At 41.0% G+C, this 27967-nt stretch overlaps 2 protein-coding genes and 1 long non-coding RNA gene across 8 annotated transcripts in view; 1 reads left to right on the top strand and 2 right to left on the bottom strand.

Annotated features, from left to right (window-relative positions):
* dnm2a (dynamin 2a) overlaps positions 1-20167 on the top strand; it is a 28657-nt gene extending 8490 nt beyond the window's left edge. The window contains exons 5-22 of one of the 6 annotated variants that reach the window (XM_067570489.1): positions 308-406; positions 539-699; positions 814-956; positions 2965-3100; positions 3262-3329; positions 3935-4073; positions 6274-6360; positions 8231-8301; positions 9201-9254; positions 9591-9642; positions 10673-10684; positions 13147-13257; positions 15092-15201; positions 15358-15469; positions 15646-15810; positions 16508-16731; positions 17064-17327; positions 17601-20167. In XM_067570489.1, the coding sequence (XP_067426590.1) occupies positions 308-406; positions 539-699; positions 814-956; positions 2965-3100; positions 3262-3329; positions 3935-4073; positions 6274-6360; positions 8231-8301; positions 9201-9254; positions 9591-9642; positions 10673-10684; positions 13147-13257; positions 15092-15201; positions 15358-15469; positions 15646-15810; positions 16508-16731; positions 17064-17327; positions 17601-17673 (2081 nt within the window). In that variant the 3' untranslated portion in view covers positions 17674-20167. Of the gene's footprint in view, positions 1-307; positions 407-538; positions 700-813; positions 957-2964; positions 3101-3261; positions 3330-3934; positions 4074-4783; positions 4923-6273; positions 6361-8230; positions 8302-9200; positions 9255-9590; positions 9643-10672; positions 10685-13146; positions 13258-15091; positions 15202-15357; positions 15470-15645; positions 15811-16507; positions 16732-17063; positions 17328-17600 lie in introns of all 6 variants that reach the window. The other 5 variants (XM_067570493.1, XM_067570491.1, XM_067570490.1 and 2 more) reach the window with 5 other exon arrangements.
* LOC137168055 (uncharacterized) lies at positions 12980-14339 on the bottom strand. Its single transcript, XR_010924227.1, has 2 exons — positions 14072-14339; positions 12980-13564 (listed from the first exon to the last, which is right to left on the bottom strand). It is a non-coding gene; the product is annotated as an uncharacterized lncRNA (long non-coding RNA).
* Positions 20168-21908: 1741 nt separating the features above from the next.
* Positions 21909-26181, bottom strand: tmed1a (transmembrane p24 trafficking protein 1a). Its single transcript, XM_067570497.1, has 4 exons — positions 25266-26181; positions 23108-23205; positions 22570-22750; positions 21909-22413 (listed from the first exon to the last, which is right to left on the bottom strand). Exons 1-4 carry the CDS (start codon positions 25458-25460, stop codon positions 22195-22197), a joined length of 693 nt encoding a protein of 230 aa, XP_067426598.1. The 5' UTR covers positions 25461-26181; the 3' UTR covers positions 21909-22194.
* Between the last annotated feature and the right edge of the window lie 1786 nt (positions 26182-27967).

Genomic DNA, 27967 nt, shown 5'->3' with positions numbered 1-27967 from the left:
GTCAGCAAGTTAAAGAGCTTTCCTCGTGCTATCTCATGAAACAGAAAAATTACATTAAACATTAAACAGTGCATGTTATGATAACCCTAACCTCTCTTTTAATCTGATATTCACCAGTGTTTCTGCCAAATCCGCTGTTTACATACTGACCTCTGCTAGGAAAAGGTCAAATACACTCACCTAATTATTCTGCGTATTAGTCATTTTCCCTCTATATTATTCTGTTAAATATGTATTAGGAAACGAGGTGGTGAGAGCTAATAAATCAGTTTGAATTGATGCAGTTTCATTTTATCATTTTGTGCAGGTCTGCGTACCATTGGTGTTTTAACAAAACTGGACCTGATGGATGAAGGGACGGATGCAAAGGACATTCTTGAAAATAAACTTCTACCTCTGCGTAGAGGTAAGGATCTTTCTCTGTCTCTCTCTCTCACACACACACACACACACACACACACACACACACACACACACACACACACACACACACACACACACACACTTAACATGTGACTATTGGTGTCTGTGTGTGCAGGATACATTGGTGTGGTGAACCGCAGTCAGAAAGACATCGATGGGAAGAAGGATATTCGTGCAGCTCTGGGTGCAGAGAGGAAGTTCTTCCTTTCCCACCCTGCTTACAGACATATAGCAGAGCGAATGGGCACGCCACATCTACAAAAGACACTCAACCAGGTCTGTTACGAACTGTCTGCTTTTTGTTTTGTTTTTTCCGTCGTAAAATATCATTTCCATCCTACCATGTCATTGATTTTCTAAAATAACAGCGCTACCTCTATCTCTCTTTAGCAATTGACCAACCACATCAGAGACACCCTGCCCGGTCTGCGCAGTAAGCTGCAGAGTCAGCTCCTCTCCCTGGAGAAGGAGGTTGAGGAGTACAAGAACTTCCGTCCAGATGACCCAACACGGAAGACCAAGGCCTTGTTGCAGTGAGTGCATTTGAATGTAGTTCCTCCTAAAAACGCAGCATACACGTGGTATTTACAGTAGATACCTTTTTTTTGGAGGGGAAGTAACATGTGGCAGCCATATTGGATGCCCTCTGCACAGAGCTACTGCATCATATTTGCATGTTAGGATTGGCAGTATTACAGTGGAAACTGCTTATAGTGATCACGTCTGTCCAGGTCAAATTGATCACTATAAGTGGGTGATTATTGTAACCATTTTTTTTTCTTTTTCTTCATTTCTCATGCAGATTAGGCTACCATCTAATTGACATTTGTATATTTATTACAGGAATATAAAGTAATGAATGAAGCAGACGGGTTACTGTGAGGCAATAATGTTGCCGCAGCCACTAAGTACATGTCACACATGTATCATGGGAGTAAAGTAAAAACAAAATAGAATTACCGTAGTTTCAGTTTTTTCCCCCCATATGTTGTCATGTATGAAAAGACCCAAAATTAACACCACTTGATCACTATAAGCGAATTATTTAAACAGCATTTGTATAGAAGTCATTCTGTCCCAAGCTTTTTGATCCATATAAGTGATTGATCACTGTAATCATGGTCACTATAAGCGGTTTCCACTGTAATTGTGTAAAATAATGTTGGTAAATGGTTCGCTGTTCATGTTATCCATCAGTTTCTTTCACATAATAGTGTTCATTTTGTGACTAGAGTTTGTGATATTAACATTAATAGCTTTGCACAGTTTGCTGAGTATTTGCTGATACTGATAAAGCTAAAACACATTGTTGTACTGAGGTGAACTGACCTTGAATATCTCACGTATCACCATTTTAGAATAAAGGGGAGGGCTGCCAAGATAAGAGGAGTTACTGTAACACATTTGCCTCAAATAAACATTATATTACTTTTGGTTTTAAGTAGGGATGTTTTCAGGAGGGTGATTCAATGATCAACAATCCAATATCATCGATGCAAAGTGAAAACATCGATCGACATCATCATCTTTAAGATACACCTTCATTTTCAATTTCCCATGGCACGTCTGTGTCACCATTTCCATTCTAAACATTCAAACACTGATTAGCGCCAGCCAGATAATGGCAAGCAGCCAAGAAAAAGACAGTAAAGATATTTACTCCCCTCTCGGGACTGTGGAAATATTTCGGATTTCGGAGAAAAGATGGGTCAACAGACGAAGCACATACCAAATGCAAACAATGCCATTATGAGATAAAATACTCAGGAAACACGACGAACCCGGTCAGGCACCTAAAAAAGAAACACAGCATCGACCCCCCGTGCTAGCGTTAACGTGTCAGATGCCTGCTCACCAGCTTTTTTTTCCCATAAAAACTACAACTCTAAAAGGGTGATGAATGTCACAGCTGCAACTTTCCAATGTCTCATATGTGAGGCTGCAGAGCTGTGCTCAGTATTCATGAATAATACATCCATTACTTCTTTTATTGTTGAATTGCTTTCAATTTGCTGGCGTGTGCGCACGTGTGTGTGTGTTTTATTTATTTATTTTGTGCCACTGTGTCATCTACAGAATGAAACACAGGTAGAGAATACACCTCCTCACTCATCTGGTAACCGATTAGAATAATAATTATAAATATTAATAATTGGAAGATCATCAAGGGCTCTTTAAGTGTCTGATAAAAAACATTTTCACTTAAGCATGAGATATGTGGCACTTTATAGTGAACAACAGGAGGTCTATTTTTATTCTTTTTATTAAAAAGAATAGATTGTTTTTCATTTAAATGTCTGGAAGAGCTCAGTAATAAAATTGTAAAATCATATTTTGCGTAACTGATTGTGTTGAATGGGCGTATGTTATTGTCTTCAGGCCCCTGAATTGAATCGTGGCAGCAAATATCGTATCATGATGAAACTTGTGATTTACACATCTAGTTTTAAGCATAGAATTTTGCGGAGGATCTCCAAGAAGGCTCCAGCTGTAGTTTCACCCCGGTCACTCGTCTTTTTGTCCCTCCCCGTACCTCCACAGGATGGTGCAGCAGTTCGGTGTGGACTTCGAGAAGTGTATCGAGGGCTCCGGGGACCAGGTGGACACCAACGAGCTATCGGGTGGAGCCAAGATCAACCGCATCTTTCACGAGCGCTTCCCCTTCGAACTGGTCAAGGTTAGAGCCGCATTATTTAACATGAAGAGTAGTGAGATTCAGGGTAGCGTTTACGTTCGCATCGGTGTACTCGGAGGGTTTTTTGGCTGAGGGAGTATTTACAAATATTCACAAATTCATTAGATTTGTATTATTTGCATCTTCTCCCCTTTGTCCCTCAGATCGTGTTTGACGAGAAGGAGCTAAGGCGGGAAATCAGTCATGCAATCAAGAACGTTCATGGTGTCAGGCAAGTGGAGCGGAGACTAAAAACCTACCTGACTTGCAAAGTAGTCACCCACAGAGCTCAGTTGACACCTGTGTTCTGTTTTTTTTTTACACAAAGTACTGCTGAACCTACATGCTTTTGCTTTTCTCTCCTCTCCTCGCTGCTATCATTCAGGTTTTTCTAATCAGGCGTAGCCATCGCAGACTTAAATTCCACTTCAAAGTGATGCATTCTGAAAGTGTTTTCTGTTGTATGTGAAATATATTTCCGCCCAATTGTCTTATCTCTTCACTGCAACACCACCCACTCCTTTTCTGTTTGTCTGCTGAAGCATACAATTATTGATTTCATGTTACATGTACATTAGTCTACCGCGTTTACGTTGTCATGTGTTCCTCATAGACGCTCTGAAGTCTGTCATATCTCATTTGCGGTTGTCTGCTTAATCACATGTACACACGGCCGTCTTCGGCGCTTCATCTCCTCGCAGTCACCTGTTTGTCTTTTCGTCTTATCTGACCATCTGTCCATTCCCGTGTACTTGTTTGTTTTTTTTTTGACCCACATGTCTGTTAACTGTCCCATCTGTCTGCCGCTGTGCCTCTTGTCTCTCTGTGCATCCTCAGAACGGGGCTGTTCACTCCAGACCTGGCGTTTGAGGCCATCGTGAAAAAGCAGATCGTTAAGCTGAAAACGCCCTGTCTCAAATGTATCGATCTGGTCATTCAGGAGCTCATCAACACAGTCAGGCAGTGCACCAACAAGGTACTGCCCGTGTCCAGCATCTCCCGACCCAGCCGAGACATAGGGCTTGGGCAACCGTGGGGTGTGGCGGAGGGTACACTGACACAGAACAGTCAGCTGATGGCTTCATAGAACATCTGGAAGTCTCTACTGATAAGTTTAGTTCTTGTATTTGAAAAAAAAGAAAAAAGAAAGAAAAGTTCTGTTCAGTATGCCCTCGGCTCAGCCCAACCCAGTGAGCCCTGTGTGCAGGCAGCGCTGTCGTGTTGTGGAGTGTTGTGACGGGTGACGTGTCGTCGTGGATATGAGATGTCTCAGGGACTCAACTTGTCTGAGCATCTCTGGTCTCTCCTGGACAAGCTGCAGGTCTCACAGCTCAGTACTTACAGCCAGTAAAGAATAGAGTGGTGTTGAGATTTAATTTGGCCTTGAGTTGGAGTTGACATGTCCATCTCTACCATATTGACCTAGTTTCTTAGTTTTAGAGGAACTGGCGAGTCAGAGAAGAGGATGTGAAAACCTTTGGCTTGTCCTTCTCCACTGCTTGATTATCTGTCAACAACTAGAAATGACTAACTGAACAAAGACTTTTTTCTCTTTTTATTTCTTCTTTCTCTTCCCTGTCTGTCCTCTTTTTTTTTTCCTCTTTCCTCAATTTCTGCCTATCCCTCTGTCTCTTTCTCTTTCTCTACCACCACAACAAAATGCAATCTGACCCCATGACCTCTCAGAACGGGGCTCTTCACCCCTGACCTGGCTTTCGAGGCGATAGTCAAAAAGCAGATCCTCAAACTCAAAGAGCCCAGCCTCAAATGTGTGGACCTTGTGGTGTCCGAGCTGACCGCACTCGTCATGAAGTGTGCCGTTAAGGTAACCGTGGACACACCTGCTGGGAGGATGGCATGAAAAGAGAAGGAATTCCTTTTCTCTGTAAATGTCTATCCATGTCATCCCAGTAATACGATCACCCCCTGTGAAATCAGCCACACCCTTTTCCTGTATGCCATCCATGCCCACCCTTTCAAATGTGTATATTTACCAACTCTATTCCCTTCCCATTTCTGGAAGTCTCCATTCAGATCAAGCATTGATTTGCAAATCACGTCTGAAATTTTAAGCACATCTTAAAATTTCCACCAGCCTGCTCCCACATACTGTTTGACCCCAGCATCAGTTCATTGAAGCATTTGTGTTTTTTTTGTTTTTTTTTTCCTCCCACCTCCTCCCTCCCTGCCCAAGACCCAGCCTGGTCTGTCAGTCTGGGCAAAGCAGAGCCCGGCTACACTTCCTCGCTGACCCACATGGCAGACATTCTGCTATCTGCTCAACCGGATGGAAGGGGAATGATGTGGGGGGGGGGGGGGGACATGATACTATTGGCCCCAGGGCTCTGTGGGCTCAGCTGTAGCTTGAATGGAGTGTTTCCATAGCAACGGTGCTCCACTGCCATCTTGTGGACAGAGGGAGGCACCGCACTCCATGAAATGATGAACCTAAACAGACACCCAGCCCCGTTTCTCCCCTCTTGTCTCTCGGGTTTAAAACTCTGCCCCTCTCCATTCTGTCACTTTTCCCGTCTCACCCACTCTTCACTAATCTTAAACACAAAACTCTTCCATCAGCTAGAGATGACTGTTTTGAATGCTTTGAATTCACTCGTCTTCATGGCCTCAAATTCTAAAAAAAAATAGAATGGTTTACTTACTTACAGAATTTCAAAAGAAAACCAAAGAATCCCACACACTGTTCATTCTTTTAAACTCACTTTAATGACACTATATTTCGTCCCTCAGACCCTCATTAGGCAGTTTTGTTTTCCCGTGAAGAGTTTTTGATCTACGCACCTGTAACCAAGACCTTATGGTTTGCAAGAACTTCTCTGAAATTTTGACACATACAGCATAACCACATGGATTTTTTTTTTTTTTATTCATAAAGTCATCCCTGGCTGATAGGTAACGACCTCGTAGAGCAGACAGACACTGTATATCTCAAGTGTGTTTGCGTGTGTGAATTGGTTTGTGGTTGTTTGGATACGTGTGGCAATGAAATGTCACTTGACTCTCTCTTTCCCTTTTCTTTGTTCTCAACTTATTTTCACTTCTCACTCCTGTTTCTCTATGATACACATTGGTAAGTCTTACTAGGCTCACAAGCTCACATGTTGTGCACGTGTGTCTCCGTTCAGTGCCGCAGTTGTGTGTTGTGTGTCACCTTTCAGCTCAATTCCTACCCCAGACTGAGAGAGGAGACTGAGAGGATTGTCACCACCCACATCAGAGAAAGAGAAGGAAAGAGCAAGGACCAGGTGAGTTGCTAGGATGTTCATTACAGAGATCAAAGGCACGCTGGCAGAGCTCCTATCAGCTTTTGATTTTTATCTTTTATTTGGGCTGAAAAATACAGTAATGGCTACAATATGTAATCCCGCCGTTTTGCCAATATTATGTTCAGACACTAATGGGACAAAGTGCAGCAGTGACACCTCCCGTGTTATCGTGTAAATGGGGTAAGGGAATTTAACAAGATGAGACATAATGTGAGGTTGGTGTCTGACACCTGAAGACCCACCGTTAGTTGTAATAACATGTAACCTGTGTGGGCCTCCTGCAATTCTTCACTACTGTTCTAGTAGGCAGGTTGGCGTCAGGATGATAGCTTGTCAGCAGAGCACAACCAAAATATTGAATTTTTACCTGCTACGGCATGCATGTTTATTGCCCCAGTAGCCTAGCTGTAGGCGGGCACACATGATCTTAAATCAAGCATCAGTTGCACATTATAACCTATAAAATAGATTATTAGTTCAATTAAATAACGTTGGAATTTACTACCTAGGCTCAGAATCAGTGATTTCACTTACCGCTAAGTATTTTTCTTTTTAATACTTAACCGTATGCATTATCCCTACAGACCTCAAAACTTAATAAAAGCTTGCAAACGTGAGAAAATTAAATAAGGCCCTTAAAGATTCACTGGTGAACTTGACTGATCAAATATGTTTACCCGTGACACAGAATCAGATTATTATCTCGCTGTTCTAGAGAAAAATAAATGTTTCACCATCACAGTTGCAACAAACATTTTTTTTCCGACTCCTTGGTTTAGTCAGTGTCCTATTTATATCATAGTAAAACACAATCTGCGTCATTGGAGAAAAGTAGTTATTGTACCACAAACAGGAATTAATAAGATATCTGTGACCTCAGTCCTATGTATTTCTTTCCTAAAATGTAAATAAAACATTGAAGTCTCCCAAAGTGTTAATTGTTCAGAGTTTTATTCTTGTTAGGTTGGAAAAGTGTTGGAAACAGCATTAAAGGATAGATTCACAATTTTTCAGGTCTGTCTTTAAACAACAGTCAGGTGCCCATATGAACACCGAAGGAGGTTTTCATCGCCGTAATCATTCCTCCTGTTCATACTGGCTATTAAAAGATCCCCTTCAATTGTGCTTTCAGTTTAAGTAATGGAGGGCCAATATCTTCAGTGTGTCCACACAGTCATTTTAGCATAAAATTAACTATTTGTGTTTCCTTGGACAGTGTTTCACTGTTGTGCTGTGGTGGAAGAACAGTAACAAAAAGAGGAACTTTATTCATATAGCACCAAATCACAACAAAAGTCATCTCAGGACACTTTTCACATGTCTAGACCGTACTCTTTAACTGTAACGTTTAAAGGGTGCATCATGAAAGGATCTTCTAATGGTCAGTATGAACAGGAGGAATGATTATGGCAAGAAAAACCTATTTCAATCTTCATTTGGGCACCTGACTATTGTTTTAGGACATACATGGAAAATTGTGAACCTGTCCCTTAACCCTATTTAAACTCACACCATCAAGAGTTCAACGTTCGGTAGCAACTCCTTCTGGCGAGACGTGAGACAGGTCACATTTTAGGTTTTACGAACTGAAACTTTTGAGTAAAATCGTATTCTCTATTCCACCACATTTGCAATTTGCAGCACAGATGATATCAGTCTGTCAAACCATATATAGGTATAGCGCATGTGAAATCTAGTGTCAGATGTAATCTCCTGGGATTGTTTTTGTTCAGATCATAAGAGCGAAAAATTAGAAGTGAAACTTGTCACTTTCTACTGTGTGTCCTCTGAAAGTGGTGTTTAATTGAGACCTCTCCTTCCTAATCACAATTTTCTGCTTCTAATTAAGGTTCTGCTGCTGATTGACATTGAGCTGTCCTACATCAACACCAACCACGAGGACTTCATAGGCTTTGCTAAGTATGTATCCCTCCTTTCACCCCCCCCCTCCCTTTGTAGACCAACTTACAGCTTGTTGCCAGTGACCTCAGTCTCAGCACGGGCATTGTGGTCCTGATTAACTCCATCTTGCCTGTCGTCTGAGGTGCACTCGTGAAACAAATACAAATTTGAAAGGGAAAAGCCCCTTAATCCTGTAACTTTCAGCCATCAATACATGTGGAAACCAGTTGACGTTTCAGAACCTTCACAGATTCATCATCACTCCACTGCTACTGAATCAAAGTGTCGCTTATACCGTAATAAGCCACATGTTGTAAGCTGTGATGCATCAGTGTGATTTTAGCATGCCAATTAGTGATCCAGCCACATCAGAGCATGTGTCTCCCTATGGGGGAGGTGGATGCCACAGCGATCAAGGTCGTATTAGTTACCCGCGTCCCCGTCCCTCCCCCGCATGCACAAAAAAGTCAATCAAGCATGCATGCAAGATTGCTTGACAGATAAACTTCCTGTCTGCTGCAGGGCTGTTTGACTGTTCCTATAAAAAGTACTTACTGTACCAATGAACAGAGTAGTGCTAAATATATTTTACTGCACTGACTTGAAACTGCTGTTTCGCACTGGAAACTCATTTGCACATTGCAAAGCGCTCACTGGTTTTTGCGGGATATCTCTAAGCGGTTTAGATTTCCTGGTTGACTTGACGTAGTTCGTACTGTGGCATTTACAGTAGCATGTACAGGAGTGGAGCTCCCCTTCTTTGTTTGCGTCATGCCATTGACTGAGTAACCAAGCAAGTCCCTGTGTGTGCGTTTGTATTGAGGGTTTATGCCTTGCATATGCATGGCGAGTGGATTGCCGTTATGAGTTGGAGGTCAGCTAGGGCTGTTTAACGGTTCTCATGACGTCACTTTCAGTCTTGACTACAGAAGGCTGGATGATGGTAGCCCTCCAGGGTACAGCAACAACAGGTGGGCTGACAGAAAGGATGTAGGGGATGTGTGTATGTGTGTGAGCGATAGTTTGACCCTCCATGTTGTCCAAATTCCCCGACAAACCCACTTTCACCTTCATGTATGTGTGTAGTAGTATTATAATAATGATGACATCAAAAACTTTGGATTTGCATTTATCTAAAACTAAATTATTTACATAAAAGCAGACTAAACACTAGAAGATATGACAGAATATTAGAAATATTATTGAAGCAGAAGTGACACATGAACATTTAGTGTGTACATTTAAAACAGGTTGTATGTGGTTTGTGGTGTTCATTGTCTTCTCTATCCATCTTTGTGTAATGACAGCGCCCAGCAGAGAAACACAGCCGCAAACAAGAAGAGGGCCATACCCAACCAGGTATGTTTGATCACTCAGCTCTGGCTTTTTCACCAATGCCAGATTTAATCTGCCCTGGCTGATGCCTCCCATTACCAACCTATTAATCATCCATGTGAAGATACCTGACTCCAGCAATGATTTAGGCCACAGCCATTAATCTATTTCGATTTACCTAACTGTTAATGATACTGCTCTTGTATGTCATTTTAACTACTGACTGTACCCAGTCTTATCTAATCCTCATATTGAACTGGCTGGTCTTCGTGCACATTGTTGTAAAGCTGGTGCCTCTCCTTTCCTGTTTTATTCAGGCTGATATTTTGCCAAGTTTGTTGAGTTTCGACATGTGTAGTAAGATCCTGAAATGTGATTTTGAAATACTGCAAAGCTCTGAAGACTGCAGATTCATTGAGGGGAGAGTTGCCTTAGTGAACGTAAAAAAAAAAAGACCCCTGCTTCCCTGCTTTTCTGAAACAATATTATTAATTGCTGTTTGCATGTGACCCAGGCATGTTATTCTACAGCACAGCAACAATTAATCACTGAATTGTTTTGGTTGTTTTATTGCCTTCCCATTAACTCACAAGCATCTTTTGTATTGAAATTCAAAATGTGCATGGACCTTGCACCTATCAACTGAGCAACGAATATGACATAACCAAATTGTGGAATACCTTGAAGTAATTCTAATTGCATGTAACTCTCTTGCTCTCTCTCTCTCTCTCTCTCTCTCTCTCTCCCACCTCTCTTCATGTCTCTCTCTGGTTGTCTCATGGATTCTTACTTCCTTTTTCCTCCTGTTTTTGTTCCATTCAAACTTCTCATTCTTACCACATCACTTTCTGTTTTCCAACCTTTTCTTGAACTTTCGTTCTTACTCTCCCTTACTACTTCATTCTACTTCCACCTCTTCACCTGTCACCCTTTTGCCTTCATTCCTCCTCTTCCTTCTTCTCATCTTTGCTTGCTTGCTTTCTCATTTCCTTTGGCTATGATTTTATACTGCCCTCCTTTGCTTTAATTTCCCCTCCCCTTCCTGTTACTGCAGGGTGAGATTCTGGTAAGTACCCCACAGATATAAACCACACCCTGCGAGGGGGCAGCAGGGGTAGGCCATGCAGAAGAACTGAGGCCATCACATACAGGTCAGCCTACTAGCAAAATGGTTAGGGTGGGAAAAGAGAGACTGCCGCGTGATAACAGGAAAAACAGTTGACTCCTGCAAATACAGAAGTGGATTTCTGTCACCATAATGAGTTGTTCTACCCCTCTGCAGCTTGGTGGACTGGGAGAGATCCAGGAGGAGAAGGTAGAGTCTCCAGACTGATCAGACTGATATCAATTACAATTGTAGCTTCAACATACAGTTGCCAGTAATTTGGAACTGTCTTTACAGTAACACCCGGCAGTTTTGTTCTTGTAATTCTGCGTTTCATTTTAATAAGACAGTAATTGTCTTTTAATTGTATAGATCTGGATTGCTACTAACATTTTTACCTTTTCTCAACCAAACATTTTAAACAAGATATGAATATTTTTTTTTGCTTCCTCAAAAGATTCTTTTGATGCTGTGTGCTCTCTATGAAAGACCACAGAGAGAGAACAGGGAAATATTCCACCACTGACCGCGGACGGCGTCAGTTCTCCTGTATTTTGGTTTATACCTCTGCTGCTGCCACATGCATGGTGACTCAAAAGTTTGCCTTGTGAGAATCATCCTAAACGTCATCAGGGACAAAGCAGGGAGGGTGTGGGAACAATCAAATCAACAACACTAAAAACACAATTTTGATTTGTTGAAATTCTCTTTGCAGTGATTTTTTTTTTTTTTTTTTTTAATGGATCGCATGTTAACATACCTTCCTATTGAAAGTATGTTTATATCCGGTTTCATTTTGATGTGAAAAAACAAACAAACAAACAAACAAAAAAAACACCACTTGTCTCTAAAACTTAATTTTTTACCATATTTCTGTATTCAGAGCTGATCATAATTGTTTAACAAGGTGACTGGTCATGATTTTGGGATATATTTAAATGATTTAATCAAAATTTCTTGTTGACATCTCCTTTATCTTCATAACTCACCGACTTTCACAACAAATTTAAATTGGCATGTTTCGTTCTAATGAAATTCTTTGCTATAAATTAATCTCAGATGTGATCTAACATTTTAAATGAATCTTTTGCATTACTCACATTTACGGAAATGAATTAAAACATTTTATGACTGTTTACAACGGGCTAGAAGTGTAGAAACAAAAGCATCTAATCTTTGACACCCTCGCATCTTATTGTTTCCCCTCTCTAACTCGGTTATTTCCAACTGACTTTTAATACAGGGGATTTCAACTTTTCCTTGTTTCTGAGAAGTTTAAGTTATTTCCTCGCCAAGGCAAACTACCAGTTTAGCTCCTGTGTTCTTGCCTCCTCTCCCATGTTTATGTTGGCGCTGTTAAACTAATGAACCTTTTTTTCCCCATAACTCACTCCAGTCCTCTGCTGGGTGGAGAGAAAGTGCAGAAGAGAGAGGTCTAAAGCAGGCTTTGAACTGGACATTTCCACTTCCCTTTACTTAGCACAAGAGTACACTTTGAACAGATAGTTTACCCAACTGTATTTGTAATTCATGGGAGTCTATGTGGGGAAAAAAAGGGGAGACAAAGTTGTATGCATGAGTTATTTAGGTCAACTCTGTCTCTCAGTCTGATGTTTTTCCTCCATATTTAAACTTAACTTTTTAGATTTGTTTGTCTGTGAGTGCTACTAACTAACTATCAGTGTGGCAGCCTCTGCATAAAATCTTTCCGCTGCTATTCTTTTCTCCCCCTACTCCCTTCATTTGCACTCACCTCTCCTCGTCTTACGCTTAACAAAGTATTTAGCCCCACTCCTTGTATATCGGAGTCCAGTTAACCCCACTAACCCTGCTCTTTTTTAACAGCCAGTATATAGGTGAGCTTTTACTGACCTGCTGACACTAACATACCACCGCCGACCCTTGGTCTTTGACTCATTATTGAGGCTAGCATGGTCTGGACACCATCTGGTCCTGTTTGTTGGTTTAAGGATTTCTTTTCTGTTAAGCGAAGATGAACAAGGACTACATCCCTCTTCGGTATTTTCTACTAAACCGTTTGATGCTTTTGTATACATATGGCCATATTACAGTTGGTATGTATTACTGTGCATGTATTACCGTCCCATGATCACTCCATGCTGTTAACACAATAGTCTCACATTTAATCCCTGCCTCTGTGTCGTAGTGCATACATAAATCATATTAGACTCACAGATGCAAACATGTTTAATATTAAGATAGAAGACAACCAAAATCACAGTGACCTAGCAGGTAAGCAGGTAAGATTTTATTAGTGTCAGTCACATCCCAGTATTAATGGCGCAACTCTTAACGGGGCCCTTATGTCACCAGTGTTTAAGTCGGATTGATAAAACTGTTTTTCCCCCCATCCTCCTGGTACCCCTTCTCTCTCTCTCCCACATCTTCTACTCGCTGTGCAGGTGATCAGGAAAGGCTGGCTAACCATCAACATCAGCATCATGAAGGGAGGCTCCAAGGAGTACTGGTTTGTCCTGACTGCTGAGTCCCTGTCCTGGTACAAAGATGAGGAGGTGAGAGGAATTCTGCTCCATTGCTGCTGCATTTTTACCGGACACACAGTGTATACGGCTAGTTAAGATGAGATGACACCGCACCACAGGAGTGCATTAAGATAAAGACATCCCAAGCGGAGATCATGCGTCTTCACCCAACGCAGGCTGGAGGTGTGTGTGTCCCAGCCCAGCCTAACCAATGTGCAGACTACTGTTCAGCTGTAGCCGGATGAACAGGTAGTCTGAACACTGGGCAGGCGGGGGGGTGAGGAGGACTCTGATGGGAGGAAGGACCCCGAGGTCATTGCGGCTGCAGGTCACTACCCTAGGACGGTAGGACAGAGGGTACAAAGAGCAAACATTACCTCAGTGAAACAATTGCAAATATGAAAAAAAAAGCCACGTACATGCAAATGGCTAATATGTCTGAACCAATACTGCTGACACGCCACAATACTTTTATCTTTATTTTATCTTATTAAACATAGAAAGATTATTAATTGAAGCTGCAGCCTCTATAATTTTGCTTTCAACAAATTGATATTAACATGGTTAGACTGTGTTTCCTTTTGGCTAAATAACAGTATGTGCATACGCAGCACAAACTCAGCTCAGTTACAGTTTATTTATATTATAGATCTTTTCAAAGGTTGTATTCAAGGGCTTTGAAAGCAACATTAAGCACAAGTTACTTCATTTTCTATATATGTCAGTGGTGGATAAAACTAGTTTCATTGATCATTTAATTTTAAACTAAACTCAAAGGACTAATTGAACTACATTGAACATATCTCCATAAGTGCATAGATAGCATTGTAATTGCCTTACTCACCGCTTAATCCGCGTCCCCAAGGCCTCAGTGGTATCCTTTCTTCCAGCACAATAAAAAGACCCCTAAAAGATACCACTACGTACCACCAACGCTAAAGATGAACTCCAGCCGAGCGGCCTCAGTGCGCCCTTAACACCAACTGAAAATGGTGCATTTTAATGTTGGTCGCCTTTTGCGAAAAAGCAAAGAGAACGAGAGCGGGAGGATGGTGGAGGCAAACTGACGTGGCAGGCGGGCTGAAATGTTCCAGCCGGGATCTGACTTTGGAATTTGCAGGAAATCGTACTGGGTTACGGGGGCCGGAGGGGGGTGTGATTGTGTGTGTACAAGTGTGCATGTGTGTAGACGCTTGTCCACATGAATCCTCCTATGTCTTTTAGCGTTTTCGACAGTTGGTCGTATCTTTTTTTGTGTGTTTATGCGCACTCCCAAATCCCATGATATGTGTTTGTTCAGTTTGTACAGGCTCATGTATGTTTGTTTGTCTTTGCACGTGCAGTAAAGTATTTGGCCCTGTGTGTGTGTGTGTGTGTGTGTGTGTGTGTGTGTGTGTGTGTGTGTGTGTGTGTGTTTGTGGTGGGGGCTGGGGATTGTGTGGAACTGAGTGATGTAACTGTTGGGTCTGCGCCACTCTCTGTGTTAGTGCAGACATAAATGCTTCCAGATGTCTCTGCTCAACAGTGAAAGCTGGCACCCCATCCCCCCAGAACTCCCTCATGCTCCTCCTTTTCTTCCTCTTCTTCTCCTCCTCCTCCTCCTCCTCCTCCTCCTCCTCCTCTCCCTAATCATGTGTTTCTTTACTCACCAGCCTGGTGGTCGTTCCCACAGAGGAAGTGCATACTATCATGTCTTCATCTCCATTACCAAAATATACAGAAATCCTCATTTTTGCACAGATATATCTTCTTTCTGTTGCATGTTTCAGGGTTGTCTGTTTTTAAGATTCGAAGATTTATTTGTTCAGATTATTTTTGCATGTTTTTTGGTGTGCCTTCTACACAATTCTCTGTCTCATGCTAGGAAAAAGAAAAGAAGTATATGCTGCCCCTGGATAACCTGAAGTTAAGAGATGTGGAGAAAGGCTTTATGTCCACAAAGCACATCTTTGCAATCTTCAACACCGAACAGAGGTCAGGGTTATGTTATTAACTGGGGATTTGTTTGTCGATCTTTGTGAACGCACATACACCGTATCTGTGTCTTTATGTGTGCATGCATGTCCTTGTTTGCTAGTTAGGCGTACACACATACAAGCACTTGTGTTTGTCTATTGTTTATCTGTACAGGAACGTGTACAAGGACCTTCGCCAAATAGAACTGGCATGTGATTCTCAAGAGGATGTGGACAGCTGGAAAGCATCCTTCCTCAGGGCAGGAGTTTATCCCGAGAAGGATCAGGTATGTGGTTGGGGCTTTATGTTTCTATAAAAGCCATAAATTAGGTAATATTACATTGCTCATTGGCACATGCACCTCTGTATTTCTGTGTTTTCCTGTGTCTGAAGAGAGAAGATGAAGATGTATTTTAACCTCGTCTTTGCATTGTGTCTGTGTGTGTGTGTTTTCTTCCACAGACGGAGAATGAAGAAGCTGCCCCTGCAGACACATTCTCTATGGACCCTCAGTTGGAGCGACAGGTGGAAACAATCCGCAATCTGGTGGATTCGTATATCGGCATCATTAACAAATCCATCAGAGACCTCGTGCCCAAGACCATCATGCATCTCATGATCAACAGTGTGAGTACAACAGCCCTCAGCAGCAGACACCAGCTATTAACAGACAGAGGGCCAGATGAAGGCCATTGAGCTGTGACTACCACTTCGTATAGTGCAGTGTACACCCCAGCACATTTGGTGGGTTAGTTAAATCCTGTCCTGTATGTCATGCAAACACTAGCAGTAGCTGGATCTCTACCTAAACACTGTAAATGTGAACACCCAGTATTACAGTGTTCATGGCCTAAAGAGTGCATATTGTGATTTCGCATGGTGCCACACCTACATACCAAATAAAGCACATTACAATTACGTACCATCATGCAAACCTCTATGTATGTAATATGTGCTATGTATATGCGGACAGTTATGCTGCCATTATCCAGCAGATGTAGCACCTTACTACCTCCTACATTACTTTTTTATGTATGAAAGTAATCAAGGCATCTAATGAACCACTGATGATCGAATAAACTGCCAATGAATGAATTATTAGCAGCGTAGGTCATGTATTTCACATTAAATCATGGTCTTAAACCTGAAGACACTCTTTAATAGAATTTACGATGCATACAATTGTTCCCTGAGCTGCTCCTGCAGGTCAAATGTCTTCAATCCATAACTGGACCTTTTGTTTATAGCTACCCCGTGTCTAAAAAAATCTCTTAAGATACAAGTCGCCACTATCTGTGTTTCAATAGTCTTTTCTTCCATCCAGGCAAAGGACTTCATCCATTCAGAGCTGCTGGCCTACCTCTACTCCTCTGGGGACCAGAACAGTCTAATGGAGGAGTCAGCTGACCAGGCCCAGCGCAGAGACGAAATGTTGCGCATGTATCACGCACTCAAGGAGGCACTGCACATTATTGGCGACATCAGCGCCAACACCATCACTACCCCAGTACCCCCGCCCGTAAATGACAGCTGGATGCAAGAAGCCAGGTGAGAGATAACTAGCATTTAATTGAGCTTTGAGCGTAACAGCTGGACCGTTCAGTAACTGATGACACACCAATGACATTAAATATATGAGATTAGAAACAAAGAGGAAAAAGATAAATCTTTCTTAAGTATTCTGCCTGCCTTTCAAGAAAAGCTGAAATTAAACACAGTCAGTGTAACTTAATAAAAAATAACAGCATGAAACAACTCTTGTTTTTTTCCTGGAAGGGGATCAGATAAAACCGCCTGACCTCCACCGCTTCAAGAAGCTCAATAAGATCTTTTTACGTGATTATTATCAATGTCAGTTTCATTTTCTTGTCTCGTCTCAGCCCAACCCCTCAGCGCAGGCCGGCTCCTGCAGCAGCCCCGCCCCCCAGCCGTCCACCTGCTGTTCGGGGCCCAACACCAGGACCACCCATGAACCCTTCCTCTGCCTTCGGAGCTCCGCTCAACCCGTCTCCAGCCTTCGGTGCACCTCCAATCCCCTCTCGCCCAGGTCCACCCATCAATGCCTTCAACAGCCACCAGGATCCCTTCAGTGCACCTCCACAGATCCCCTCCCGGCCAGCCCGCGTCCCACCCGGTGTCCCCAAGTATGTCTTTCTTTCTAATGTCTTTTGTGTACGTTATGTCGTTTTTGTTGTAGTATTTTTAACATTTTTGTCCCCAACATCTCAGCATTATACAGGTATTTATCACTTTCACCAGTTACCCCTCTATATTTGAGATTTTCTTTGCATTCATTCTCTTCTCACTTGTAGTTTTCTCTCTCCTTTTCTCTCTCTGTCGGGTTACTTTGGTTTCTCCCCTGTCTCCTTGTGGGCACGTCTCACTCCTTGTTCTTTTATCTTCTCTCCTCATTGCAGCCGAAGACCCCCTGGCGCTCCTTCTCACCGGCCCACCATTATCCGCCCTGCTGAGCCTTCCCTGCTAGACTAGACCTGTGGCCAAGCCCACCTAAGTGTGTGTGTTTGTGTGTGGGTTCGCATGTGTGTATCTGCACACTATAGGCCGTGGGCGGGGGCAAGAGGGGAGAGGCTGACTGATAGCGGTGCATTAATGTGCATCGTCCAGCCGTAGTAATGTCTCTTCAAGCAATGTTAATAAGCTGCTAATACCGTCTTTATCAGTGCACATGAATGAAAGAAAGCCCTTAACCACTTGAACATTACATTTGACTGCTGTGGATATTGTGTAATACAAAATAAAACCCTGCTGATCTGCGGGATGCATTTAGCTTCTACCAATAGGAGACCATGTCTCAAATTCAGTTCAAGAGCTTTTTTTTTTTTTTTATTGTAATAACTGGTATATGTTTTCTGACAAGGTGCCCAGCAGAAGCTCATTAAATAACTTATTAACTGTTAAAGGCTGGCTTTCCTCTCCCCTCCCTTCACCTTTTTAGATTGGCCCAGACGCCCAAGTCTAGATCTCTGTGTAACATACACACTTAACCTGTTGTTAATGTGTTTCTGGGTTTTCATTTCCTAACTGATTTCATACTGAAAAAAAAACAATAGCTTATTATCACTGTTATTATTTTGGTGGTGTCGATTACATTTTTTTTCCTTGTGTTATTTTATTTGAGTGACTTTGTCCTTTTTAATGACCGTCATAAATGTAGCTTTAAAAGTGAAATCCTAATCACAGCAAAAACAAAGCATGAGAAGACACAGGGCAGGGTCGCAGGGAGACTGAGAGGGTATCCTCAGCCCCTCTCTGTGAATTATCCTTCCATAATGAAAAGATGTCAGACAGATTGACCAATATAATCCGAGCACTTCTAACCATTTAGCCTTACAACAAGCCACTCATAACTGGGATGTTGTAGTCCGTTACAAGAACACTATGCACGAAAACCCGGGAGATGGAGAGAGACAGACACAAGTGTGTGATGTTCTCTCTCCGCTAATTCTGAGTTGTTAAAGCCTTGAACATTAATCCCTTTAGTCTCAGTTGAACCCCGATGAGGCCTTCAGTTAGACTTTGTTCATTCCTGGATTCGCTAGAACAGAGCATACAGAACAGTTCCCTCTCAATGAGGGTTAAGCGGTGGGGTGTGTAGATGAGGGTAGACCTGTGTTTTAGAGTATAAAGATGGTATTTAGCATGGAGGAGTCGGCACATCTCTTTCTGGACGTAGTTTCCGAGAACATTTATTATTGCTATTTGCTATCTTGCTTCCATGCATTTCAAATATCATGTATATAGCTGGCCCATACCGAGGAGGTAGCACTTGTATCTTATTTTATAGGAGGGTTGATGACAAAAACATTCTGTTGATAATAATCAAAGCCCAACATGTTAAAATGCAACTGCAGTCATCATATTTAAAGAAGCACTAACATTGTCATTTCATATATTAGCCTCGGATGTAGGGAAAAAAAAAAGATTGGTCCTCTCCTGAAGCATTATTTATAACCTGGGCATTTGTCATTTCTTTTGATGTTTTGGTTGCAATTGTATCAGCTCTGTTCATCTATACGCTACTCAGCCCCCCCCCTCCCCCCAGCTCGTCCTGGACTGTTATTTTGGGGTTCTGCTACAGGGATTAGGTGTCTAAACGTGATATATGTTGGGAGGGCACTTCTACACAGCTGTGATTATTTGCTAATGGATATCTTTTGATTGCTTTGTGAGGGTATTTGACCATTTAAAACCAATCTTTCTGGAATATTTTTAAGCGTTTACGGGAAGGGGAAGTGACATTGGGCTACTTGGATGTTTAATGTCTATTTTTGGTTTGATCAATGGTGGTGAGCGGGTGGTGGAAGTTGTGGTGTATGAAGACACATCCTGTCAAGAGAAGCTGTCTAGACTTTACTTACCATAAAATAGAGAATCTTAATGATTCAACCTGACAAAGGAAGTGTTAATAATTCAAAACTGCCCACAGACTCTTGAGACAGAATGTGATCTTTTCCCCCTGCATTTCTCTAAAGGTCTGGCTTTCAGTGACAGTGCCAGAAGGATTGAAGTATGCTTATAAAACAGCCCTGAATCTTTAGATTTAAGACCCATTACACTTGATCTTCCACAAACCACTGATACACAAAAATCGATTGCTCGTGTGATAAAACATCTGATTGGCCAAAGTTGATTAAATTCCCTTGTCATCTTCATGCACCTGTCACTCAAACCAGCCCTTGAGAAGCCTACACTGTAAATGCCCTGTAATACATTAGGTTGTGGCAATTATGCCTTCCTAATGGATGTACCCTGTCTCCCTTCCTCTTTCCCTCCCCTGTCTGTATCTAATGGAAGGGGTTGGAAATCAACCTGCAAAAATCTCTTTTCTTTTGTTTTGCAAACCCTTGTCAAGTGCCTCTGTAGCAATTAATTGATTTGAATAAACAAGATGAACTGATTTAGAAAGGAAAGTAAATAAAGAGGTGTTGTGTACAATAAAGGGACTGGCTCTGGTGGTTGGTGTCTCCTTGTGTCCTGTGTGATCTACTCTCTCCTCTCTCAGAACGTAGCACCCCTCCTGGTCTCTCTCTCCTTAGTGCCTTCACTCTCTACAAACCAACGCAGACTGACAGAAGCCTGCAAATGTTCCTATGGCAACCCTCTATTGGCTGTCTGCCTGTTTCAGAGAGGCAAACAATAGTCACTGCTCTTTATGCTCAACACATGCATTTTCACCAAGGTGTTCTAAGAAAAAAAAAATCAATACCTTGTCATAGTAATCATAGTAATCTTATGTTGCGTTCAGTGCATGTATTGATTAAATCAGCATTTATATAGTTTACACCAAATGTGCGAAAAGCCATTGGCCAGATTATTCCAAACATCTTTTAAAACAGTTCTTTGAATCAGGATTGTGTATCTAATCATATTCTCCGATGAGAGTAGGAGGATGATTTGTAGCCCTCTCACTTAACAGATTGCCTCATCACGAATGCCCTTGCCATTCCTATGACTGGATAGTTTTGCATGTCACAAGGTTGAGAGATTAATGTTGGCTGATTGTTCCTGAACAGGCGCCCGGCTCCCCGTCGAAACCAGTGGTGACTTTGACCAGCCTGCAGTGGACATGAAATGACTTCAATCCATGATAACAACGGGACCACAGAAGAACTGGATATCTAATTTTGAGTTCACTTAAAAAAAAAAACAACTATTAATGTTACATGCTTCCAATTGTAGTCTGATACTGCCAGTAAGACCTAAAAATTGTTATGAGTTACTAAGGCTTAAAACTTGAAACCAGAGGAAGTTATTTTTTAAACAGCGTATGTTACCAAAAATAGTTCTAAACACTAATTTTTTTAAATATTTCCAAACATGGTTGGAATCAAGTTGTAATGAAAAACTGTAACATGATGTAACATTTAGGGACACTACCAGATACTGTGCCAAGACTGTTTAACATAAAGATGTTTTTTTTTTATTATTGCAACATGTCTCCGTTCCGTGATGACACACAGAAAATGCCCTTCAGATGGTGTAATGCTGCCACTGAGGATGTTTAACCACAGAAAATTTTAATGAAGGCTTAGGAAACTGCGTAGTCCCAGGAAGTTCAGTATAGGGTGAGAAGATAGCGGTAGTGACTTAAATGCACAATAGCTTTTACCTACTACGGAAGATTGAAACTGCCTAAAAAAAACCCAAATCAAGTGAAATTCAATACACGCTGTATATATTTCCTTTTGATGCGTTTGTATTTCACTTCATTTTGTTTGGTTTGTTATTCTATAGGCATTTGTAATCATCCATAGCTACTCCGTTATGTAGGTTTTTATCACAAAGTGCAATTGCATGAAAGAAAGGACTGCAACGTATCCACAAGGAGGTGAATGAATCAACCGAAACCAACTTGCCATCAGTGTGACTGCACTGTTGCTGTCTTTGTAACCTCCAGATGGAGAAATCAATCAGGGAGATTGCTTTGTCTTTTTTTTTTTGTTTTAATTTTTTTTTTTTTTATTCGCAGTTAAGATTTAAAGTGTGATTTAAATTTTGGGTTGTTTTGGCAATTGGTTTGATAAAACATAGTGTAGAGCAATAAATGTAAATGTGAAATTTAGTGTCTGAGATTAAATAAAACAACATTCCAGTGTGAACAGCTGTGGTTTTCTACATTCCCTGATGAAATTATTAGCAGATATCAGTGCGACAAGTATTTTACTTGTGTTTGTATATGTGTATAAAGTACATACATGGGTGTGTGCATATTACGGTACTGTACCCTAAAAATGACTTTCAGGTGTTGACATGACAGGAATTTCTATTACTCACATATTCGCAAAACATCAAAGCAAGCACTTTTTGGCTGCAGTGAACTTCACACTGCATAATAAACCGGTTTCCAAATGTGTGAACTATCAAGGCGCTATTGTAAAACTGACACTTTCACACATGTATCAGTTTAGTGTTTAGTGTCAAACTTTCAGGTCTCATGGCACGCAGGTTCTGCTATCTCTGCTGGGAGGTGATGTAGCAGTTCTGTGATGACTATGTGCAGATCCGCTTTGTGTCCTGAAAGAGGTTTTGCAGGGTGTAAATCTGAGTGACGGCGACGGTGAGCATGACGAGCAGGTTGAGGCAGGACCAGAAGGACACCCGCCACAGGTTATCCTCCAGAAGGTAACGATCCCTCGCCTCAAAGGCCCTCAGTGTTGTCTGCACCTGACGACTCTTCTCCAGGAGCTTGTACACAGAGTCTATCCTCGCCTGGGAGAGAAAGACAAGAACAGTACACAGGAGGAGGTGAAGGAGACTGCTAGGATGTTGAGAGATCAGAAAGAATGACATGAGATGATTCAGGTGTTGTCTAGAGGGGAATCATAGCTGCAGGAGATGTAATAGCTCTTTATTTTTCCCTCTCACCCTGATGTCCTCCAGTTTGTACTCCACCATGTCCTCTGTCATGGTTGCGTCTGCCCACTCATCTCCTCCTGAGCTGCTCCGACTATTAATGTTCACCTCAAAGAACACCATCTTCACTGACAGTTTACTGAAGCTGTTGTCGAAACACAACCGGTAGTCTCCATCCTCAGTGGGATCCACCCTGCAGGAAGGTATCAAATTTTGAGGAGAGGTGGCGACTACCCTTGACACTATCACAGCTGAAAAATAGTGGAGTGTAAACATTTGTTTTTATGAATATCCTGCTGAATCCTGCGGAAAATGCAAATAGAATATAGGGTTGGTTTTTGGAAAAGGAGAGGAAGTGCTGATCTGAAATGAGGTCTCTTTCTTTCCAGGTATTCATGTATTATAATTTGGGGGGAAGAAACCATGACTGCTGCCTTAATGCTTGTTTAGAAGTCATAGTTAATTGGTTTTGATCTAAATAAAGAGTACTGCAGGGATTGAGCATTACATCAAAAGGAGATGGTTGTTGGAAAGCAATTAGGTGACCTACATGTGGATGCCGTCAGATCTCCTGAAGTCAGAGGCCAGTCGGTATCCACTGGGTGAAATAAGGGCAAAACCAACATCTAGACCTGAACCAGCTATCACCTGTAAAAGAAACATGGGGATAGAGTTCAGTAATGGAGGATGTACAGACTCTACGTAACAATCATTCAGCACTCACTCACATTTCCAAAGTTATCTTCACATTTTTATTCCTGACGTGCAGCTCACAGTTCAAGAACTCATTAGACTATCTGGGCAAAGGCTGTTTTTACATTCAAATTTAAATCTTGATAGTACATTGAACTACAACCTACCTCAAATATTAACCCCACAGTGATAATAATGGGACAGTCTGTGTGTCTGTGTCCAAAATTCTCTCTGTCAAAAGATGGGTTCAGACACAGTTCAGCAGCCCTGCATTAACTTTCTCAAGGTTTATTTATTTATTTTATCATATCAAGCCTCTGTGTGAGAGGTTCAATACAAGAAGAATTCAAACTCTCTGGACCAAGGTCAGTCATTAGATCCAACCATGAGCCAGTTTTTTTCAGCATGGTCTATTGGGGGGGCTGGTGTACAGGCACAGTGAAAACACAGCCTAAAAAGTTATGTTTTGTTTCTTTAAAACTGTTTTAAGGTTATATATGTCATCATCAGATGTCATCATTTCCATTAATATATGAGGGCTAATAGAGTGACAGCAGCTTATTTTAATACTCATTTGGCAAAAATGACTCATAAACATGAACAAACTTTCTGTTACAGCACAGGGAAATGAAAGTGGTTATCCGCCCACAGTAAACAGTGGCCTGCTTCATTTATGATTAAAGCAAAAGGAATAAGTGCTTTTTATTGACACAAATCTCTTCTGATCAGATAATTTTTTTGTTCAACTTATGTCCTGTGTTATGCATCTTGTAAATTTATAAGATGTTATGAGGTCACTATAGGCTATTTATTGGGATTTGCATGAGTGTTGTGTTGTGTTGTGCATTATCTACTGTAAATTTATGAAGAGTTAAGTAAATGATCTGCTAAAATCTATAAAAGGGAAAACTTCAGCTTCTGTTAAGGGGCCAAATATTTTTGCTGGAGGGCCAGATTTGGCCCACAGTTTGCTATTTTTCTGTACCCATGTTCTACACAACCCTGTCATTCTCAGACAGTGATTCATACTGTGTAAATGTATACATGATCTTCTGCCTTTTTTGTGGGCTGTAATATTCTCAAAATGTTGTGTCAGAAAGTGCAGCCAGGCATACAGTTCCACATCAGGAAGGAGCCTTCGGCCTACAGGCCAGTGGAGCTGTATTTGTCACTGTCTCTTTAGTAAAGGTTTGGGACAAGGCAGCTGATTGATAAATGAGACCTCTGTGCAGCGGCCTTGGAGCATCATGAGTCAACTGTTCCAGGAAAATCTCCTCTCTGACTCAGCACACAGTGATGTGTCACAGCAGAGCAGCCAGGACTGACCAGGGTGCAAAATTAACTTTTTTTGTCCACTGGCCAAATGGCTACTGAATATTCAAAATTTTACCAGCCACTCACCAGCATTACCAGCATTTCACTGGTGGCTGGTGCCAATTCTGTGCCCTGACTGTGACGTCACATTAACACAGTCCTGATGACTGTGGTGTGATGGTAGAAGGTGAAACAAGGCAAAGGTCACAACTATAAAATGACTGAGCTCAACAATACATTATGAGAGACTTGAGTACAGGTGTGCTTGAAATTTCAGGCTGGCTATATTTAGAGGTATTTTACTAATGTACAAAACTGGCAAACAGATGTACTTGTATTTTGCATATTACATTAATTTTAAACTAATTTTGGTGGCCAACATATATTTTGGATGCATTTACAGTGTCATCATCTTGTAAATGCATGTTTGTGATAAACCAGGATGCATGTTAAGTACTTTTAAAATGTATTTTTGCAGTTTAGATCATTTTTGTTTTTCTACCTGTTACACAGGACAGGTGTGTTCTGCAACAACAGCAGTAGTGGATTTCTTATCTCTCTGCATGCAAGACAAAGTCCAAAGCCTACTCACTGGTATTTCAGTTAGACATTATTCACAAACTTTCATAAAGCTGTCCAAAACTAAACACAACATTACACTGTCACTGTACCAGACAGACAGGAGAGAAAACTGTATTTACCTGGTATTCAACTTCCATGCTGTCGTTTCTCACGGTGGTTTGGTAAAAACACTCTGTGCTGCCAGCAGGTAACAGAAATGTAAATTCCATGTCCTGGTTTGGCCCCAAAGCCAAAGTCAAGCCTACAGTCAGAGTAAACCATGCCAGCAAAAAGGGCTGTGCAGAAAAATTCATTATCCTCTGGTTGCAGTGCATACTTCATTTATTCCACACGTTCTTCTATGTCATACATGCACAATAAAGCAATTTTACTGTATATCTACAATGGCTTACTCTCATACTCCGACGGTTGGAGAATAGCCTGATAATTGGTTCCCTGATCAAAACTGAATGAGTGGATCCACTCTCTGTGTCGACCAATAGCGCTGCGCAGTCTGAACTGCAGTCTCATGCAAAACTGAGGTGTGGTGACAAGGTGCAATATAATCCTGTTATGTAGTGTGTGTACACCTGGCGTGTAGGCCTGTAAGATTACTGTGAAGGTAAATACTGTTTTTACATTTTTACGGCTTTTTATACTTTTTTTTAGCTTTGTACTTGTGCTGATTGAATCATTTTCTTTAGTTTGTTTTTTCTTTCTTTTTTCTTTTTTTTTTTATACTGTCAATTATCAAATGCTGTACTTTTCATGTCCCATTATATCCTATAGGGGGAGCTGTGGGTAAAAGCACAGAAAAGGGGCCTTGATATGAGTAAGGCAGGATGTATCCTAAATTCTTATAGTTCACCTTTAAGAAATAATCAAGTCAGTATGAGTTTATGTGATTAGTGACTTGGATCATACAGGCAAGTGACAAATCAAAGGAAAAACCAACATTAAGGGCCTTAATAAGCTTCAATGTGCCTTGGCATTGACAAATCATATGAGAACTAATATATTTAGACATGTCAGCAGTTTGTAATGTACTGAAGTGAGCAAATAATTGAATTGTGTCATATTAATATTGTGTCAGGAATTAGATGACTTGTCAGCATTACTAGAACTGTTTCTGTTTTCTGTAGGCAGCAACATGGAGGTGTTTGCATCTGGCCACCAGTTAGATATTTCATATTTCTATGAGAAAAAGTGTTGTTCTGCTTTCAGAGAAGCTGTTCAAATGCCCTTAGATTCAACTAGATTCATGTTTGAAACAACTGTGAAGTAAAAATCATTGATTAATGATCCATCAATTGTTAACTAATCAGATATAAACTCATAGTGACATTATCATCTCTTAATAATGAATTACAGGAATTAATGATACATTATGCATTAAATCATCATGGAATATGCATAAAGTCTGCATTAAGCACTTGTTTTGCACCGTTATTATATTACCAGAAACTCCCATCACTTATAATCTCATATCTGTATCTGTATCTTTTTGTTATGAATACAGCCCAGCAAATTAAATTTTTATCTTGATCCCATGATTTACTCATTTCCTGATAACAAACTCTCAGTAACTGATCATGTTTGTGAGACTTGCAGGGATAGTATCGGTGACAGGGTTTAACAATTATGTAATACTTAATTTATCTTTGCAGGAAAAATTTACTATAAAGTCAGAGGTCAACAACAGAGCTATAGCCCTCATTAGTATGTCACCCTACTGCATGGGGGTCTAACTTTCTACCATTACATCATGCTTCTCAGGATTTCAGTTCAGTGTATTCAGCCTTGGGCCCCTTTACCCCTGGTAAATGGTATTGTCTACAAATAGGCTGCATCTCAGGCATTTAGGGAGCAATGGTAAATTGTAGTGTCTACCAATAGTCTGCATGAGCGGCGTTTAGGGGATGGGCACTGTTCTCTGTATTGAGAAATCGGCCCGTTCCGAACAGGCACGATTTGAACGGGCAATGTACTAGTCTCTATATAAAGCAAGGAATCTCTGTCTGTATTTATGTATGCATGTAAGTTTTTAGTGACAAGAACTACCACAGAGAATGAATTGAAAAAGTTTACCATAGAAAATCGGTAATTGTAGCATCTACTGATAGCCTGCATTTGAGGCATTTAGGGAGCATTGGTAAATTGTAGCGTAGACCAATAGTCTGCATGAGAAACGTTTAGGGGATGGGCATTGTTCTCTTTAGGTATTAAGAAAGCGGCCCTTTCTGAACAGGCACGATTTGAATGGGCAATGTACTAGTCTCTATATCAAGCAAGGAATCAGAAACATCAGCAGGGACAAATTGACAAATCATATGAGAATGAAAAGACATGTTTAGACATGTCAGCAGTTTATAATGTACTGAAGTGAGCAAGAAATACAATTGTGTCATATTAATATTGTGTTGGGAATCGGATGACTTGTCAGCATTACAAAACTTCTCCACTGTTTCTGTAGGCAGCAACATAGAGGTGTTTGTATCTCGCTTTCAGTTAGATATTTCATATTTCTATGAGAAAAAGTGCTGTTCTGCTTTCAGAGAAGTTGTTCAAATGCCCTTAGATTCAACTGGATTCATGTTTGAAGCAACTGTGAAGTAACAATCATTGATTAATGATCCATCAATTGTTAACTAATCAGTTATAAACTCATAGTGACATTATCATCTCTTAATAATGAATTAAAGGAATACATTATGCATTAAATCATCATGGAACATGCATAAAGTCTGCATTAAGCACGTGTTTTGCACTGTTATTATATTACCAGAAACTCCTATCACTTGTAATCTCATATCTGTATCTGTACCTTTTTGTTGTGAATACA

This window comes from Thunnus thynnus, chromosome 17 (genome assembly GCF_963924715.1).
Source record: "Thunnus thynnus chromosome 17, fThuThy2.1, whole genome shotgun sequence".
NCBI classification, from domain to species: domain Eukaryota; kingdom Metazoa; phylum Chordata; class Actinopteri; order Scombriformes; family Scombridae; genus Thunnus; species Thunnus thynnus.
Note: the sequence above shows the minus strand (reverse complement) of the source record. Positions and strands in the feature narration are given on the sequence as shown.

Bases quoted from the DNA above. Each gene is read 5' to 3' on its own strand.
- tmed1a (XM_067570497.1), bottom strand. From the start codon at position 25,460: ATGCACTGCAACCAGAGGATAATGAATTTTTCTGCACAGCCCTTTTTG. The intron at 22,751-23,107 runs GTAGGTCACCTA...ACCTTCCTGCAG, and splicing joins AGATCTGACGGCATCCACAT to GGTGGATCCCACTGAGGATG. The intron at 22,414-22,569 runs GTGAGAGGGAAA...TTTCTCTCCCAG, and splicing joins ACAAACTGGAGGACATCAGG to GCGAGGATAGACTCTGTGTA.